The following is an 18,341-nucleotide window of genomic DNA, read 5'->3' as shown; positions in this document are numbered from 1 at the left end:
GACAGCTGTTTTCTGGCAGGTCATGGGAAGAAGATTGGCTGGCTTGGGGGAGCTTCTGTACACATGGCTTTTAGGCTGCAGCCAAAGCGTTCCTCTAGATCTGGAAGTTTGAAGATGGTTGAGCGATTAGAAAGCTGCCTCGCAGAGAAGGACCTGGGATTATTGGTCAATAGTCAGCTGAATATGAGCCAGCAGTGTGCTCAGGTGGCCAAGAAGGCCAACAGCATCCTGGCTTGTATAAGCAGCAGCGTGGCCAGCAGGGCTAGGGAAGTGATCATCCCCCGGTACTTGGCTCTGGTGAGGCCGCACCTCAAGTACTGTGTTCAGTTTTGGGCCCCTCACTACAGGACATCGAGGTGCTCAAGCAAGTCCAGAGAAGGGCAACAAAGCTGGTGAGGGGCCTGGAGAACAAGTCCTACGAGGAGCCGCTGAAGGAGTGGAGCTTGTTCAGCCTGGAGGAGGCTCAGGGGCGACCTTATTGCTCTTTACAGATACCTTAAAGGAGGCTGTAGCGAGGTGGGGGTTGGTCTGTTCTCCCACGTGCCTGGTGACAGGACAAGGGGGAATGGGCTAAAGTTGTGCCAGGGGTGTTTTAGGTTGGATCTTAGGAAGAACTTCTTTACTGGTTGTGAGGCATTGGAAATGGCTGCCCAGGGAAGTGGTGGAGTCACCATCCCTGGAAGTCTTTAAAAGACGTTTAGATGTAGAGCTCAGTGATATGGTTTAGTGAAGGGACTGGTTAGTGTTAGGTCAGAGGTTGGATTCAGTGATCTTAAGGTCTATTCCAGCCTAGATGACTCTGTGATCTGCCAAGGAATCTTAAGTCAACCATATCAGAACAGGCAGGTAACTGTTCCACATGAAGAACTCCTCTCCTTCAAAACCCAGGTTGTGCTAGCATTCTAACTTCCCAGATGAGTAGTCACTAAGACAATGGAAGCAGTGAGAAAGATCTTTATTCCAAAAATTAAACATCCAATCTCAAAACATGGATATTTATTTTACAGAGGCAAGTATGTCATTTACTACTTTGTTGTACGTGAAGGTAATTTAGCTTCAGTCCTCTTCTGCATAAATTCATACTATAAAGAAATTTTTGTCCATCTTTGTCCATCGATGACTCAGAGTTCAAAAAGGTACTAAAATAATGTCACATGAACAGGTTCATCCTTCCTTATTAGCACATTCCTACCAAAACATTTGGTCAATGAATTCATTTAATTTACCTTACTATCAAGTAAGGAATCCAATCTGACACATGGCAGTTGACTACATTTATGCACAGCATTGAACAGTTGAGTTACAATATATCCAGGGTTGGAGCAAGCTGCAAGTGTTACAATGTTCCCCAGCACCCAATCTTACAGCAATCTATGTACAGTGTATATGCAACTAAGCAACATGCATTGTATTTACAGATTTTATACAATATCCCTGCGCACAAATGCAAGCTGAGTACAGAAATAAAAAAGTCAATTAAAGGTTACAAATCAATTATGAAATAGTTAAAATTGAACCCCACAGAGATCTAGAAAAATTCCCCCACATCTGCTCTTTTATCACGACATTTGCTTCTAGCTTTTGTCCGAGCCTTGAATGCAGCAGAATTGTATAAGTGCTACAAGATAAAAAAAAAAAAAAGAGAAATTAATCACAGACATTCAGAAGTTTGATGCCCCTTACAGATTTTTAAGGCAAAGAAACATTGAAAGTATTTTTTTTTTTTTTACTTTAATGAATTGGTTGGCTGGCCTTCTGAAACATGCAATATGATCTTTGTACCAAAGGCTGACTTTTAATATGTGTATGCTTGAAGGAAGTTTGGAGTGTAAGGACTAGAAGCATTTCCCTAAATTTTAGTCACTCTTGAGCATCATACAGGCACAGTATAGATTAAGTATATTAGTATAAGATTTTCTGAACATCCCCAACCCCAAAATCTAGGGCTGTCATATGAACTCAAGCATCACATGTATGGAGCATAAATCTGACACCAACTGGCAACCAAATCAACCTTCAGACCTCCCTGGAAGACTGAAGAGGACAGGTGCCTCAATGGAAAAGCCAAAATAAGAGGTCAAAGACATGCAAAGATTTATTCTCACTCAAAACAATGAAGCTTGGTTTAATTTAAAGATGATTATCTTCTGAAGCCCACAGTTTGAATACTATTAGTGTGTTAAGTACAGAAAATATACTGAGATTCAATAACCTACCCTTTCAAAACGGGAGATCTTCATTGTTTTAAGAGCTGCAGCATCGAGCATTACTGGTGGACCAAGCTCAAACACATTCCGAAGAAAATCATTTGACTAAACAAGAGACATATCAAACAGTAAATTTCCCTTCTGATGAAAAGTCACAGATGACTGAGTAAAATACCAGTATTCCACTAAGAAACAGCAGCAACTCAACAGAACTCTTAATTTCTGCAACTGATCCAGGGAACAGTTCCTCCTTATACCTGCATAAGGCCAAGAACTGAAACAGTCCTATCAGGCAAACGCAAAGCCACCCCCAGTGATTTTGTTTGTTTGTCCCAGCAAGTTACACACTGTCCTGCTATGTCCTTTGCACAAGACTATGCAGCTGGACACAGATCCATATGGTTTCACAACACTAATTTGTTCTATCTGGCTGTAAAAATATTTGAAGAAAAAAAAAAAAGTGTTACATGCCAGCTCCTGCCCCAATCATTTAGAAATGCAATTCACATTGGACCAAAGACTTTAACCCCACAATTATCACATTTGGGAACACTTTGGGAACACACACCCCTACGCTGTAGTTCTGTTCCAATGCATATTGGAAGTGGGAAGAGTAGGGAACAGGCAGTCTCTAACAGATAAGGACAGAGATGGTGAAGTGGGCAGCTTTACAGCAGCCAGATGACTGCACCACTCTACTGCAAGGGGATTCAGGAGGAGGTGAGGAGGAACACCCCGAAGCTATTTAAATATTCAACTTGAGTCTCATACTTTTCAAAGAAGCCTTTGAACTGCTAACCCAACTCACCCAGACAGTTCTAGCTCGCTGTAGTTCTTCCCCCTCTCTATTTTTAACTCAAGGTATTAGAATAGATCTTGTATCAAGGAGGCATAGCCTTTACTTTGCCGAATTCACGTAAACATTTAAGTGTTTTTGAACAGTTTTCATTTATGTAACTGTTCTTCTAAAACTTAACACAAAAAACAATTTCATCATGTCCTGCCCATGATTTTGTACCTCATTTTCAGTTGCCACCAAGAAACCTCTAGTTAACAGTCTGAGCATGGATCAAACAGCAGCTCACCTGCAGATGATATTGCATCCCTGACCCCAGAATCTCCTTGAAGGTATCATAAGTTTGTTTTTTAACCCAGCAGTCAATATACATGCGCTCAGGTCCAAATTTTACTGTCTCTGTAGGAAAGTCACGCTCCTGTACAAAATTAAAGGAAAGAACATTTATGATTTTTCAAGTCAGGTGTTCAAGTATATGTACCTGACTCTTTTCTTGAAAGTGACATCAGGAATTGGACTCATCTCCAGAAAAAAAAGCAGTTCTGAGATTGAGTCACCTTCCAGTCAGTTTGAGCATCATTTACACCCCACCCTTCAACTGCAGTACTATGAAGAAAGCTACGCTTGTGACGATGGAACATAACAAGTGCTAATAAGTGACTCAGACTCCTTTGCAGGTCATCTCAAAGGTGAATTCAAATCACTCCAAAGCCTTCTCCTTAGCATCTGTGATGCGCAAGAATTAAGACACTTACTCCCTCCCACCCATATGCAAACACTTCTTCAGCCCCTGACAGAGATGCCATTTACAAATATCTCACTACTAAGCTGTTTTATTTGTTATACACATCAATTCAATAAAAAAAATAAAAGAATATATTGAAATAAACCTTTTCAAGCTATTCGGGATGTTAATCTGAATGTACTACAAGTTTTGCATGAAAAAATTGCTCAGGGCATAAAATAAAGAATATTTAGGATTTACAATATGATGTTCAGCTTGTTTTCAATAGAAAAAACTCTTTGACACTAAAGTCAAATGCAGAGGAAAGAGTTTGACTTTGCTAAGCTCCTAAAAAAAATAAGTTGCATTTAAATTTACAAATTACAATTTTGATAAATTGTACTGGAAAATGATCAGAATCATCTGAAATCTCATTTAAGACAACTTCTTTTGTCTTCTTCACTGAAACAGTAACTTTCATTGAGTTGTACCCTACATGGTTTACAATCAATACATTCATAAAAGCCAAAAAGATCACCTCCACAGCTCGCAGAACATCTCTGAAGACAGATCGCTGCTTTCTTTTATCTACTTTGGCTCGGTGCTTATTCCCATCGGTAGCTAGAGCTCTTAGTTTCTCTGTCAGAAGTTCCATGTCTTCATAAAAGAAATCCTAATCCAAAAAAGAAAAGAGACTTTCAGTTTCTGGCCTCAACATTTGTCCCTGCAAGAGACTGACCTCTCCAAATTCTGGGCATGAAAGTATCTACAAGTTGTTAACTTAGTGATGTCCCTGACTCTTTAAATAAAAGTGGGACACTATCAGCTCCATGCTAGTAGTCAGGGCTAACATGGTAAGCATCTTTAATCTGAAGTGGTTTTTAAGTATCTAAACCAAGTTATTGCTAGCAGTTAATGGAGCCTTTCCTTAATGGAAAGGAATAGGTTTTATGTCAATATGGAATTATTATTGAATTTACAGTTATTGGCAGTAAGTTTGACCAAGTAAACGATCAAGTTCTGGTCTCCTTTTCTTTCAATGTTGGCTTCCGGTTAGGACTCAAATCCCTCCTGTTTGAAGTTATACCCAAGCCTCTGCATATTGTTTCAAATTTTGCCATGCCAGTGTTTTGTATGCTCGAGTCAACTAGTTGTCCTTTGGACAGTGTTTTGGCAAAGCACAGCAGCCTTCATCAAGCTAGGAGTCACTCAGGCAGCTATGACAAACTGTGCTTTGTGTGAGTGGAAACAATTTTCTTCCATGCTGTCAGAAAACCAATTCAGAAATTAATAAGGCGTATTGAAGATCATAAAGACAAGTTCAGCTGTGCATGAGGTAATACAGAGTAGCTTGCATCCAATGCAACTCAAATGCAAACTCTAAGAAATCTCCAGTAGTAACACTGGCATCTGCACAAGGTTTGTGCAAATTGTTTCAAGACATCCCCTCTTAATTTGCAGCTGACTAGAATAGTCACTAGTGCTGCTTAACTGTTCCACAATGCTAGTTTTTCCCGAGGATACTGGGAAAGAATACTAGAAATAAACATGGTTATTGCTTAAGGATAGACTTTTATATGAGAACTAAATTGTGCAGGTTAGGAATCGATAGAACTTGCCTGCAGAACAGTAAGCATCTGATGAATGTTCCCACTACAGTAACAGCGTTTTATCTTGGAAAATCTATTTTTAGGGATCGTTTCGCTTTTTAAAAAGCAGGTGTTGTACTTAGATGCTAAAGCTTGCACACTGCATTTCTAGTTACTCTTAACTACTGTTTGATGTGGTGCGTTTATGTTTGCTTTATACTGGTCCTACTTTGCAGCACTGGAATCAGTGTAAAAATGATAGCTAACTTGCTTGAAAATCTTGCTGTACCCACTTAAACTGAGGCTGTCTCACTACTGAGACCATCCCCAGTGAACTGGATGCCACTTGCTGAGATCAGGGATACTCTGTAACATGGGTTAACAGTTTGTCACCATCACCCCAACGCAATAAAACTGCTGACTGATACTTACAGCATCTGTTTCGCGTGCCAGTTCAAACAGAAGAGCTAGTGTTTCTCCAGCTGCTATCCTCATGTTGACATCATCACAAGATAGCATACTTGGAAGTTTATGCAAGTGCCTAAGGAATATTTCAAGAACATGTTGTTAATTACTGTTCATTTCTGTGAAATGAAGCGATGCCACACGTTCTGTTTTCCAGAATGATACTCACATTTCAATTTTCTTCTTCACTTCATTCATTGGACAAATGGTCAACAACAGTGTCCATGCTAAGAGTGCACTGATGTGAAGAACAGTATTGGGAGTACTTGACACACCATTAGTGTCTCTATCTCGCGGATAAGCTTTTATGAAGATGTTTTCCAGGCATTCCATAGTGGAGTACAGCTCCTGAACAGAGGTAAAAAGGTTACGGAAGTTGCTGAAGACTTGCACATTTTCATATCAATTGAAAGAAAGGAAATATTACTGATCCTCACCGTAATGTCATCAGTGACAATGAAACAGCAAATCCCTAAGCAGGTTGCACACTAGACAAAAGAAAAAGAACTGTCAGCATTTGATGTTAATATTACGATTGACAAAGTCTTTAAATACGGCATTTGAAATGTGGCAGCTGGAGTAATGAAGACTCGAGATTAAAGCCTTAGTCTTCAAGATTGCTTAATCCAGCTCCTTCACAATAGTTAGATCTCACTTCCTGTTTTCTCTCAGGATGGTTTTACAACATATGCCACTCTCAAGCATTCACTTTTCATGTTCTGTTCAACATCTTACAAGTCCTACACATAGCACTCCCTTTGTCCATTTATTTTAAATCCCCATAGAGTCCACTAGTAAAATTATACAGATTAAAAATAGTAATGGACATATGGCATTTATTTACAGCTGTAGGAAACTTTTCCCTCTGCCCACTATTAGTTATATGGCGTGAGAACACTGACTTCAACAGTCTTTCTTGGAACTACCCAACTTTTATTGCAAGGTCCCACAAGTCTCTTCCCTATTACCCCAATTCTGTTCCACTTCTCCTTACAATAAATAGGATTTTCTTTCCAAAGTGACATTTGCTCTACAAAACCACACGGTATCCAAAACTATACTCAAAGATCACACTAAATGCCAGAGCAAGCTTTTGTTTGTAGAAACAACTGCTATTGAACTATTTCCTCTTCCAAAGGACGGATACTATTTTATAAATATAAAATATAAATATAGGAAGGCACAGCCAGAGGGAAAACATTTTTCTAAAGGAGTTAAACAAAATCGCCCAAGAACAAAGGTAACAGCATGGCCTGAAAGAAGAACTGACAATCTGAAAACGTGTCCTGTGTCACTCAGCCCTCAGAACTGCGATTAAGGCGAGTGCAATATTGCAAGTTAAGAAATGCACAAAAATACTAGCTGTAACAGCTCTCCAGCAGCGTTCCTAGGTTAAAGGGGAGAATAACATTCAAGCTTTAGGTGGAGTTCCTCTGAGACAGTGAAATTTGCTATGTATCACCCTGAGCATACGTCAACATGAGGTGTTTACACCAGTGCAGTAACCTTTACTTCTGGATGACACAATAGTGAGACTGCCTAAAACTGCCCTCTGCCCCTCAATGGCAAGAAGCATTTAACCTTCCAAGACTTACGGCCTGCCGGGCTTGGACACTGGCTGTTCCATCACAGACGATCTTCTTCAGAACCGGACCAAGGGTCTTAAAAATCTCCTCACTTTCAATGCCTGACCCCATCTGCACGCACAGGAGACATGCCAGTCCGGCAGCTGCACACTGCTCCTCACTCTTACCTAGACATTAACACACTGTGGTGAGTGATCATCCCGTGCACTCCTCCCTTCAGTTAAAGGCATTAGTTTGAAAACCTTTAAGTGGAAACTCAGAAACCAAACAGAATGACGGAAGGTAATTTCAGTTAATTTTTGAGGTCACTTAAAATATGCCATCCAAATTCAGAAAAGGAATTTTGTAAACAGAACTAAATTAAGTACTACAAAGTACTAGAGAAGCCTCACACACTTCTTCCAAACAAACAAGGCATGTCATTGGCATGACAGCTTCCTAATAGCAAGCACTTTACCTTTCTTTATGCAGCGCTCAATGCTGTCAGTTAGTGTCATTCTCCTTTCCATGATAAATTCATATAATATTTTAGAAGAAAATGCACTTTTCAGACTTTCAAGTGCTGCTTGTCTTGTTTTGGCACTGTTAAAAGAAAGAATGAAAACTTCTTGAAATCGACGCCAGTTAAAGCTCAGCCTTTGATTTTACCGTAGTCTACATCTGTCTGGTCCCAAGAGAGAGCAACCCACTGCGGTACTATAAAGCATGAAGTGTTATAAATTATCTCCTTCCCTCAAGGAGTGAAAAGTTCCAGCACAAGGCTGGAATCACAGCTCACAATAGCACAACAGGCTAGAAATAAAGTTAATCTACTTGAAGCTCTTAGGAAAGTCTGAGTCTCACTTATCTAAGCACTTGGTAGGCTTTTCAGATCCAAAAGAAAAGCAAGTCCTCTCCAATGTGAAATAAACAGTTTCAGAAAGCAAAGAACTTCCCCTATTTTATCAGGAAGCCACCAAACGTATAAATTAATTTCTTCAATTTTTCAAAGCATACTGTACCTCTTGTCCAATGTAAGATCAATAAATCCCTTCAATTTGTATTCTAAGTCTTCTTGAGTGGCTTCTTCATCAACTTCAGGCCCTAGTCCATAAGAAATAATTGATTTAGACACATATTTTATTAGTGTACACATTAGTATCTAACACTGAACATTTTTAGTACCAATAAGTCATTCAGCATAGACAACAGCAACAGAATTGTTCAGTATTACAACTACATTGAACTGCCTCTTATGAAAGCTGACCAGTTGATACACCCGTGCTGTTTCTGTACCTACTCATTACATGTTCTAAGAATGAATGCAGGGCTTAATTGGCTCTTACATAAGCTCTGCACAACTGACAGACCAGCACCCTTCCGGCCAACAGTACATTTTCATCCTGTCCACCGTTTCTACCTCTGGCACACAGGGGGATATTCCACACAGTGTCTTGGGTACAGGTACTGCGCGTATTCACAGGGGAGGCTCCCAGGCTCATCCCCCTGAAGCAGGAGCAGGCCTTCAGGTCCTCTCCTCCCAACAAGAGGTCATTAACAACAGCCCAGGTTGCAGAGAAGACAAGCTGCTGCCTACACAGACACTGTGGTCTTCCACAGTACAAACCTCACCCCAAACCACTAAGTGCAAGTCACTCCATCTCGAACTCTCCCACCTCCCCTGTAACACTATTTTTTTGCAGTGTACCTTGATTTTTTGTCTCTAAAGATTGCAATTCCCGCAGAAAGTAGCCTAATAATAAAGGAGGAAGATAAAAATTGAAGAATTTACCATCCTCAGTGAAGCTAGCAGGATCACTGAAGCCACTGCAGTGGCTCATAGTTTCAATTGAAGCATCTTCATCACTAAAAGGCTGCACATTTCTGGGCTGACCACCTTAAAGAAAGATGAACACAACTGGTCAGTAACTTGAACACAGAAGAAAGATCTGGATACCAAAAGTAGAATTTAATCCTCTCAACACACCCACTCGCTCTGATCCAGACCCAAAGCACGTGTCCTGCCCTCTACCTCCTCCTTTATTCCCACCTGTCCAGAAGACTTGTTGGGCTCAGCTCTGGAAAATCACATGTGAACAGTAGGGAAGAACCCACCTAGTTTTCCAAGTATTGGTAGCATTCCTAACTCTAGGTTTAGGATTATTCTGTAACCAAAGTCACGTTACTGCACTCTCCTGTGACTGTGCCCTAAAAATAGCTTTATATTAACTGTTAGGAACAGCTACCTGAAAACTTGCCACAGTCTTTACATTTCAAATTTGCCAGACTTCAAGCTGGTCTAAGTTAGAAGTGTAGGCAAACATACATTACCCAGTTCAACGTGGGATTTACTGGATTAAGTGCAGTATGTGCACTATCAGCAACATGCAGGCCTACGCTCTGATCAACTGCTCCAGCTGTTAAGATTTATGTTCCAAGCAAGCTGAAAGAGTTGTAGTCTTAGTTCATTTTTAGTAGAAGCTAAAACATCAAAGTTGCAATAAGATATTTTTCCCCCCTTTAAGAAGGCCTCTTTTTAGTAACTTCAGTCTTTTTTAAGAAAGCATCGTTATTGCCTTTTGTACTCATCTCTAGAGCTTCTCATGTCTGTATCTTATTTTTAGAGCAGTAATAATTGGGCAAGTTTGAGCTGGTAATACTGTATGCTCTATTAGTGCCTTATTCTACTGTATTGCCTTATTCTTTATAATATAATATGGCCTACTATTGCCTTATTCTAGCTGTATCTACTGAAGTTGAATATGAAAAAATAACAATTTTACCGTTGTTTGTCCAACAGCCTTTCCAGATGCCTTCCACAGAACTCTGAATTTTACTCTTCCACTTTATTTGGAGGCAATTGTACCAGAAAAATTACATCAGAGGCCAGCACACAATGCTCGCCTGTCTCAGGCAGACTTCCTGACGACCAAGACTCCAGCAAAGCTTTTTTATTTAGGCAGAACCAAGCCTGAGCTGATCAACGTGTGAGCGTTTTCCAGTAAGGCTGGATTCTCACTCTGGATGCTTAAGAGGCCCTAAACGTCTGGCTGTCACACTGCCCACACTCGGGGTGTTTCCTATGGTTACAGGGGGCAAACACGAGCGTGCTTGCAGGGGTGGAGAACACGCAAAGCTCAGAGCTCTGGCACAGCCACCTTCACGCTCCTAGTGGTGTCAGACCCAGAGGGCAGCACGGCAATAGCCAGCACAGATGGGTGTAAAAGCGGCCGCAGGAGGATGCTGGAAGCTGCCCGCGCCGTTTGGGTCAGGGCCGTGACAGCCGTGACAAAGCCTCCCCGCCCTGCAGCCACCGCGACCCCTTCTCCTTCCCACACCCCCGCCTCCACACAAACCGAGCACTCCCCACAGCCCCCTTTTAGCCCCAAACCCCTGGTATTTCCCCCAAACTGCGGCCAGCCCTCACCCCCTGCCCCCCCCCTCCCCCCGCGGGCCGGGCCCCGCCGCCGCCTCCAGGCCCGTTTCCCCCCCCTCCCCGCACCCCCCCGGGCGCATGCGCAGTGCCCGCGACCCGGCGGCCCCGGAGCCGGCTCCTGTCAGCGCCGGCCCCGCCCCGGCGCGCGGAGCCCGGGCCCGGCGGGCGCCTCACGGAGGCCCCGCGGCTCCCGGCCCGGCTCCCGCTCCCCGCTCCCCGCTCCCGGCCCGCCCCGGCCCCGCCGTCTCACCGGCGCCGCGCTGGTGGGCGCCTCCCCGCTTCTTGGCCTTGGGCATGGCCGCGGCGGCGCTGGTCCCGGCGGGCTCCCCGCGCGCTGCCCTTCCCTCCGGCCGGCTGCCGGCGTCCGCGCTCCCCCCCTGGCCGGGCAGGGCCGAGGATCAGCCGATGGAGGAGCAGGCGGGCTTTTTACTCCAACGTCTCTGCGAGGCGGCCTTCCCGGGCCGGGGCAGCGGAGGGGATTGGCGGCGGCAGGCGGAGGACGGACGGGCGGCGAAGGCAGAAATCCCCGTGGAGGCCCGCGAGCGGAGTCGATGCATCTTTCTCCTCTCAGGCACCCGGGGCGAAAGGCGCCGAGGGGGCGCCCGGCGCCGCTTTTATAGCCTAGGGGGCGGGGCCTAGCGCCGCGCCGCCGCCTCGGCCAATCAGCGGGCGGCGCCCGGCTCGGCCGCGCGAAACCCGTGACGCGGCCGCGTGGAAGGGGCCGGCGACGTCAGCGGCGCCGTGACGCGGGGCATGCTGGGGGCGGCGGGCTCGGCTGACGGGAATGGGGGGGGGGGAGGGGAAGGAGGGGGTTGCCCGGGCTCTGCGCGCGTGGCGGGCGCGACTTGAATAAAAAACGGGTTTTTATCGTTGTTTTTTTGTCAGAAGGGACACGCTGTGAAAATAGGGGAATAAAATCCGCGTCTGATGGCAGTAGGAAGGAATTAATCGTGTTCTTTCACGCTAACCGCCCAGAAATCCTTATTGCCGACTGCATCTATACGGAAAGCCCACGTGGTGTAAAACTTAAAAATGTGAATCGTACCCAAAAATGTTACTTTTTGTCTTCTGCTGAGCCCAGTAACAACACTCCCATCCACCAACAAGAGGTTAAACGATAACATTTCCCAAACGCGAATGTTTGAGGCGCGCACCATGCGTGCTGAGGGGCAGAGGGCGATTTCCCAGAGCGCGCCAAAAAGTTGCCTCAGGTGTGGCGGCGGTGGCGTTACCTCAATCCCCTCACACAAAGCACGTTCATACAGCGGCTTCTAGAAAAATAAGCTTTCATAACAATTCTGTGTAAACGCTACGTGGAAAATAAAGGAATTATTTTAAATAAAGGGGCTTAGCGAGCTGTTTGTGCTGAGTGAGCAAAGGGTAATAGCTTCAGCGTCTGCTTCTGGAAAATGGTTACTGGTTATCAGCTTGATATTTGGGGTGCTGGTAGGGCCTGCTGCAGTGCCGTGGGAGTCTCCTGGTGAACAACTCCCTGTGGGGCGTGCGAGAGACGAGTTGCTGAAATAGGCCCACTCACTTCATTTCTTTTAAAATCCTGTTAACAAAAAAAAATAGGATGAAAGTCAGTAAGCACTGCCTGCGTGCAGGGCAGCACAAGAGTGTCTCAGAGGCACCAATTTTTCTCCTTCAAGACGGTTCCTGTGAAATGTTAGGGAAAAAGACAGCCTTCCAGGTAAGTAGGTGGAGGAGTTTTAATTAAATCCAGGAGGTGTAACTGCACCCCTGGGTACGCAAGACTCAATATTAGAACAGGGGAGCTGAATAAGCAACAGCTAATAGCAGCCGAGCAAACTTGTGTGGTCGGTGTGCTTTAAATGCAAGGTGCCAATACCGTTTTATTAAGGTCAGCCGTGTCCTAACACCTTCCTGTATGTCTGCTCTCTTAATGCATAAGTTACTTTCACAGGTACAGGCTGACCAGTTGGCCCGGACTGAAGTGAAGTTGTTGCCTTCGTGCTGGTGCCCTCGTCTCAAAACAATGCTGTCTTAAGCTGCCAGCAAGGATTAGGTTGGACATTGTACTTGGAGGTGTGACAGCCGGAACAACAAGTGTGGTCTAACCAGGGCAGGTGGAGGCAAAACCCCTGGGGGGGGGGAGGAGAAAAAGTTGTGGCTCAAGTGGGAAAAGCAGCTGCTGAAGTTCAAGAGGGTATTACTAGACTCAGACAATGGAAATAAATTACAAAATGTGACACAAACAAGGAACCCATGACTACTTTGTGACCACTTTGCATCGGACTTTTACTTGTGGCTTATATTCTGCTATACACCTTGCCAGGTTACCAAGATTCCCTGGATATCTGACCAGCAGCTTGGTGAGAGCTCACAAAAGGGGTTGCATATCACTGCTTAGTTTTGCACAGCTTGTCTGTGGCAGAACAGGCTCTTTGTCTTGCTTGCTGACTTCTTGCCCACTATCCTGATTTATCATACTGGCAGAGACACATGGCGCCACTAGGTTGGCTCAAGACAGCTTTCTGACAAAAATCTCTGGCTAAAAGGAGAGCCACGTGGTGTCAGAAATCTGTGTACCTATTGTCTGGCTCGCGCTGGAGCGACTGGTATCGTGGGTGTCCCAGTAACACTGGCACCAGTGGTACCAGCACAGGTGAGAGTTCGCATCCCCTGGACAAAAGCATTTCATGAAGCAGCAGGGGCAGGCAGGTCTGTAAGGCAAAACAAGCTGGGAACTGAAGATGACACCAAGGCAGACATGAGAGTGGCCCCACTGCCATGCAGGTGCAGCCCCTCAGCACCCAAAGAAGAGCAAAACAGGTCAGGTGGTGGTGAGCAGGTTCAGCTAGGAGTACGGGCTGCCAGAAGATCCAAGTGACCACAGAGAGAGACAAGCAAGGTGCGAGGTCAAGCCAGAAAGTGAAGCCAGCAAGTCAGGGTCTGAGTCAGGTTCAGTGACAATAACCAGGAGCAGGCACTGGTGTGGTCAGCATCAGATAAGCCTGCAGCGAAGAGGAGGATCTGAGATCAGCTCTGCTGGGCCAGGGTCTGGGCCAGCAGGTACGTGGCCAGCCACAGGCATGTCTGTAACACAGCTCAGGCAAGGACCAGGGCTTCTGAGTGAAAGCAAGCAGGCCGTGCTTCATATAGCTCTTCCTCACACAGCAGTCTGACCTGAGGCCATGCAGCAGCACCATGGCAGAGCTGGCTTGAGACAGCTTGTCTCTGACAAACAACCTAAGAAAAGGTGTAACAAAGAGCTTCAGCCCATCTGAGGGGTGTGCATATGTAACTGAGATGGTGTATGGGACTTAGCATTTTATTGCCAGAGTTTATTCGAGAGACATGTAAACCGCCACCACATAATGAACAACTGGAGGCACAGTCAGACATACCTTCACACCATTAAGTGCTGTAAGTCAGAAATGAAGGAGAGGAGCTAGGAATTCAAGGAATCACATGGATCCTTGATTCATGTGGGTGTTTTCCTCCTCTTTTAACATGCTGGTTCTCCTATCCTGGCGAACAAAATCCCCTGGGTCTCTTTTCTTCTTTTCTGCTGTTCCTTTGAATATGACCCTTAAAACACCACAGAGAGTCCCAGACTTGTACTGGTTACCTTGCATAATCAGATTTCTCGCAATCACAGAATATCTCAGAACCAAAAAAAAGACCACAAAGCTGGAACACAGGCTGTGCTAAGGGCATCCCTGGCCAATACTCCAAAGTTCCAGTGACTACCCACACTGACAGAGTGTGAACCTGTTAGCAGCACCACAGGCCTTGCCCTGGAACACTTCATGCTGCAAATTAATGTTCTCAGCTTTAATGTGTAGCCTCAGCACCCAAAATAAATCTGCCCGTAACAAATTACAGCCACAACCTCCTTCTGTTCTGGCCACAGTCACTGCTGTGGTATACTTGTTTGTGACTTGTCTCTGTAGGCACAGGCGGCTCATTCTTTTCCTTCACATACTTAGGGTACCTGATCTTATACCTGGGAAGAAAGGCTGAGACTTGGAGGGAAAGCTCTTGTCAAGTCTGAGCAAAGGTGCTCAGATACACACGTCTACTTCCAGGTATGCATTGACAAAATTTCTGAGCTAGTGATCACAAGTAGCACCAATTCTTAGTGTGCAGCAGTAAGATACAAACCGCAAATAAAAATACAGAGAGGAAAAGCCGAGAGCTGCAGCTTTTTCCCTTTGAGTGCTGGAACGCATGTTCAAGGGCTAAACAGTTCCCACTATAATATTTCAGCAGCATTACATTACAGCAGAAGTTGTACGGCGTCCAGGTTGGAGGTCCTTTCAGTTTTCATACATCGTTTACCTCCCACCTTCTTATTTATATTCTGGCATCCCAGCCAGCTGTGGTCAAACATCTAAGTCCCGAATAAAATTAAATGTGATGGCAGGCTAGCTATTGGAGCAGCTATTATTAGAGCCTGAGGGAGTTTTGGCCTTAGCTGAAGAAGTAACTTCAAACACCGAAGGTTCCTGACGGCTACAGCTGGCTGAAGCCCAGTACCGTAAGGTAATGCAGAACAAGCCCGTGGTCTTTTCCCTAATTTCAGCAGCACTGTGTGCATGGACATACAGAAGGTATTCTGGAGGGGAAAAAAAAAAAAAAAAAAAAGTACTCAGGAAATAAGTTCAATTATTTATGGTAAGTGTCTGGATTTAGAAAGGCTGCCTGCTCAGAGGCATGGCCATGCAGATCAGCTGGGCACAGATATCCTCTCCCAGCCTTGGGGCTGTTTGCAGTGTATATGTGCTAGAGGCATGTGTTGCACTTTGCACAGAAAAGAAAGACGGATTGTGCTGTTTTAAATTTACAATCCTCATTAAATTAACTCTGTCTCCAGTAGAGTATTTATGCACATTATCAAACGCAATATATTTTATGTAGTTGGGCACATCTTCAGTCACACAACACCCTGACTTTCCAAGGCCAGGTGGTTCAGCTGAGTTCCTAGTCCAGAACTTCTGGCTGATTTTATCCAATTTTTTACTGATACCTCCTTTTCATGAGGCAGATCCTTCACTCTGTATTTCTGACTTATTCATGCCAAACCTTCTTGGACCTCATTAAGAGCTTTTCCTGGTAAGAAAGGAAGAAACAATCCATTCTTAAGCTCTCTGGTCCATATACCATTATTAATTTTACATCTAAATTTGGCCTCCTGAACTTGGGCCATCACTGTCAATAGCAACTGACCACAAATGTTATTCCTAACCATAACAGCATTGCAGATCAACTGTCCTCAGCTGGAAAAAGGAAGACAAGCCTCCTTGTCAAACTTAAGCCCTTGCAATCATTTTGCAATAGCTAATAATATTTTGCTAGAATAAAGGTGAAAAAAATGTAGAAAAAGATGTAATGAGATGCTGGATTTGTCTCTAGTTTATTGTTGTGGGGCTTTAGTGAAACAAATTTGGGTAATCAACATTGTGCTGTATTAAAACTATGTTGTAAAAGCCAGTATTTCATGCCTCTTAAAATCTTATCTGTTATTGGTTTGTGTCTTGCTTCACATGGTTTCTCAGCCTGTTTTGCAAAATGTTGGATTTCCTAATATCAGCCTCTACGATGTTCAATAAGACTGAAGAAAATTGTCAATTTTGTGCTGTTCCAAAATGAAGTATTTTTAAATTGTTTCTTTAGATCCAAGTTCAAGTGCAAACCTAAAATTCCTCATGACTTCCACCCCCCAAAAGTTGTTTGCAACTTATCAGGGCTGGATGGAATTAGAGGACTGTGACACAGCCTTTCCCTTATCGTGTGGTACAATAATCAGGAGTACACATCTTGTTCCCCTCAGCAAACATGTTCCTATTGCACTGCAACCCTATTGACCCAAGCAGTTAGCCAATGTTCAGTGGCATTTGTAGGGGAATCAGATATTTTTCTGTTTCTGCCCCTTTATCTCAGGCAATGTGTACAGAGGCTCATTCCACTGAAAACCAGTAAGGATTAAATAGCAGGAGACAATATGCCAAATCTCATTCTGCCAGTGCTTAAACCAAGCCCTTTCCACGCTCACAGTCCCGTGTCCTTTTCCAGCTGTTTGCCAGGTACTTGGTTGTGCTCTGCCACCTCATTTGTAGACACACCGATGCAATCAATAATCCTTGTTTGTATTTGCAGGGAAACCTCTAACTGCGTGTCCAACCACTTCAGGCTCACATGCGGGACTGATCCATGGGCAATGATTTTCCATTACTGCAACAGCCAGAAAGTGGAAGGACTCTAGCCTGGCCTAGCTTGTCATCCGCTGTCTACACCACTGCACATGCTACACATGCAAGCGACTATGGGAAGCATGCTCATGGCATTCCAGATCCTCCCAAACAGTAGCGCCCTTGCAATGCTCTTGCCTATTGCTTGGGAGAGTAGGCCTCCCTCACTTCGGAGAGCACAAGTCATTTCATGCATTTCATGTGGTTTGCTGAGATACACTGAGTAACGACACATGGGAAGCTCAGCAACTCATTGCTTTCTTGGTTGTTTTCCTCTTGAGCGATTCTGATCCCAGGAAAGAGATTTTGCTGTCCTTCCTCTTGCCTCTGTGTGATGCACATGAGCAATGGCAAAGCGGCAGCACCTTCCATTAGCTCTTTGCCAAAATGCATGTTGGTTTGCAAGGCATCTCTTTTAATGCAAATGTAAACCATTAGTCCTGTTCATATTCAGTGATAAAAATCTAAATAGAATAGCATAGCACTAAGGATTGGAAGGGATCTCTTTGTATCTGCCTGCCCAAATGTTTGCTCTTCCAGGTATGTTCTTCATATAACCTCTTAAATTAACCCGTTCAGCTGCAACTTAGTTCTGGTTAAGAATCCATCTACATATGGGAGGCTGTTTCCAAAAATCAGTTTTCCCTTTACCAGAACAATTTATTCATGTGTAGCATTTATCAGTTTGTCCTGCTGATAAACCTGACCTTCACCTCTTCTGTGGTGTTTACTCTCCTGAGAGCAGCTAGCCACTTTCTCAAACTTTGTTTTTGAGGGCACAGTGTAGGGCAATGTTCTCTGCATGTAGCTTAAAGTATTTAAACTGTCTAATTTTGGAGCTTTGTTAGAACTTAGGCTGAATGGCTGGAGATACCCACCTCTTTCCATCAGCTGCAGGAGTCCCAGGTGACATAGCTGTGAAGTTTCTGAGGATGGGGAGTACAAATCCAGTCTTTAATGCTGTTGTTCTTTATCTCTTGACATCTTTCTCTGCACGGGTTCTGATGAGAATTTATCTTTCATGGTTAAAACACAGTATTCCAGTATTCCAGATAAAGTCTCATCACTGTCATCAGTAGCTTTCATACTTCTCTGTCAGTCAGAAATACCCTGAAAGGGTTGCCAGCATGTTAACTTTTAACAGGCCTGAATTCTGCACTGTTTCCCTCCTCACCACTTACAGTTCATTAACTCTCTAGTTTAGACTTGAAATTCATGTTAGTCTGAAGTCCATGATGTTTCACTTCAGATTATTAAATTTTTAAATTATTACTTTATTTCTGTCAGCCCAGATCTTAAAGTGAGTTCTTCTTGGGCAATATTTTCAATCTTGTCTATAAA

General features: G+C 44.2%; 1 protein-coding gene across 1 annotated transcript; it reads right to left on the bottom strand.

Moving 5' to 3' along the window:
* Window positions 1-939: 939 nt before the first annotated feature.
* On the bottom strand, window positions 940-11,387 carry IFRD1 (interferon related developmental regulator 1). Its single transcript, XM_068669488.1, has 12 exons — window positions 11,033-11,387; window positions 9,139-9,243; window positions 8,369-8,450; window positions 7,825-7,949; window positions 7,377-7,534; window positions 6,219-6,269; window positions 5,951-6,129; window positions 5,749-5,857; window positions 4,266-4,400; window positions 3,293-3,421; window positions 2,217-2,312; window positions 940-1,618 (listed from the first exon to the last, which is right to left on the bottom strand). Exons 1-12 carry the CDS (start codon window positions 11,076-11,078, stop codon window positions 1,529-1,531), a joined length of 1,305 nt encoding a protein of 434 aa, XP_068525589.1. The 5' UTR covers window positions 11,079-11,387; the 3' UTR covers window positions 940-1,528.
* Between the last annotated feature and the right edge of the window lie 6,954 nt (window positions 11,388-18,341).

Source organism: Anas acuta, chromosome 1, assembly GCF_963932015.1.
Source record: "Anas acuta chromosome 1, bAnaAcu1.1, whole genome shotgun sequence".
Lineage (NCBI taxonomy): Eukaryota > Metazoa > Chordata > Aves > Anseriformes > Anatidae > Anas > Anas acuta.
Note: the sequence above shows the minus strand (reverse complement) of the source record. Positions and strands in the feature narration are given on the sequence as shown.

What these genes read in the sequence shown, in the direction of transcription:
- IFRD1 (XM_068669488.1), bottom strand. Translation starts at nt 11,078, where the DNA reads ATGCCCAAGGCCAAGAAGCGGGGAGGCGCCCACCAGCGCGGCGCCG. An exon ending in TGCTAGCTTCACTGAGGATG is followed by an intron (nt 8,451 to 9,138) that starts GTAAATTCTTCA and finishes CTTATGGACTAG; the next exon opens with GGCCTGAAGTTGATGAAGAA. An exon ending in GTGAAGAAGAAAATTGAAAT is followed by an intron (nt 5,858 to 5,950) that starts GTGAGTATCATT and finishes AATATTCCTTAG; the next exon opens with GCACTTGCATAAACTTCCAA.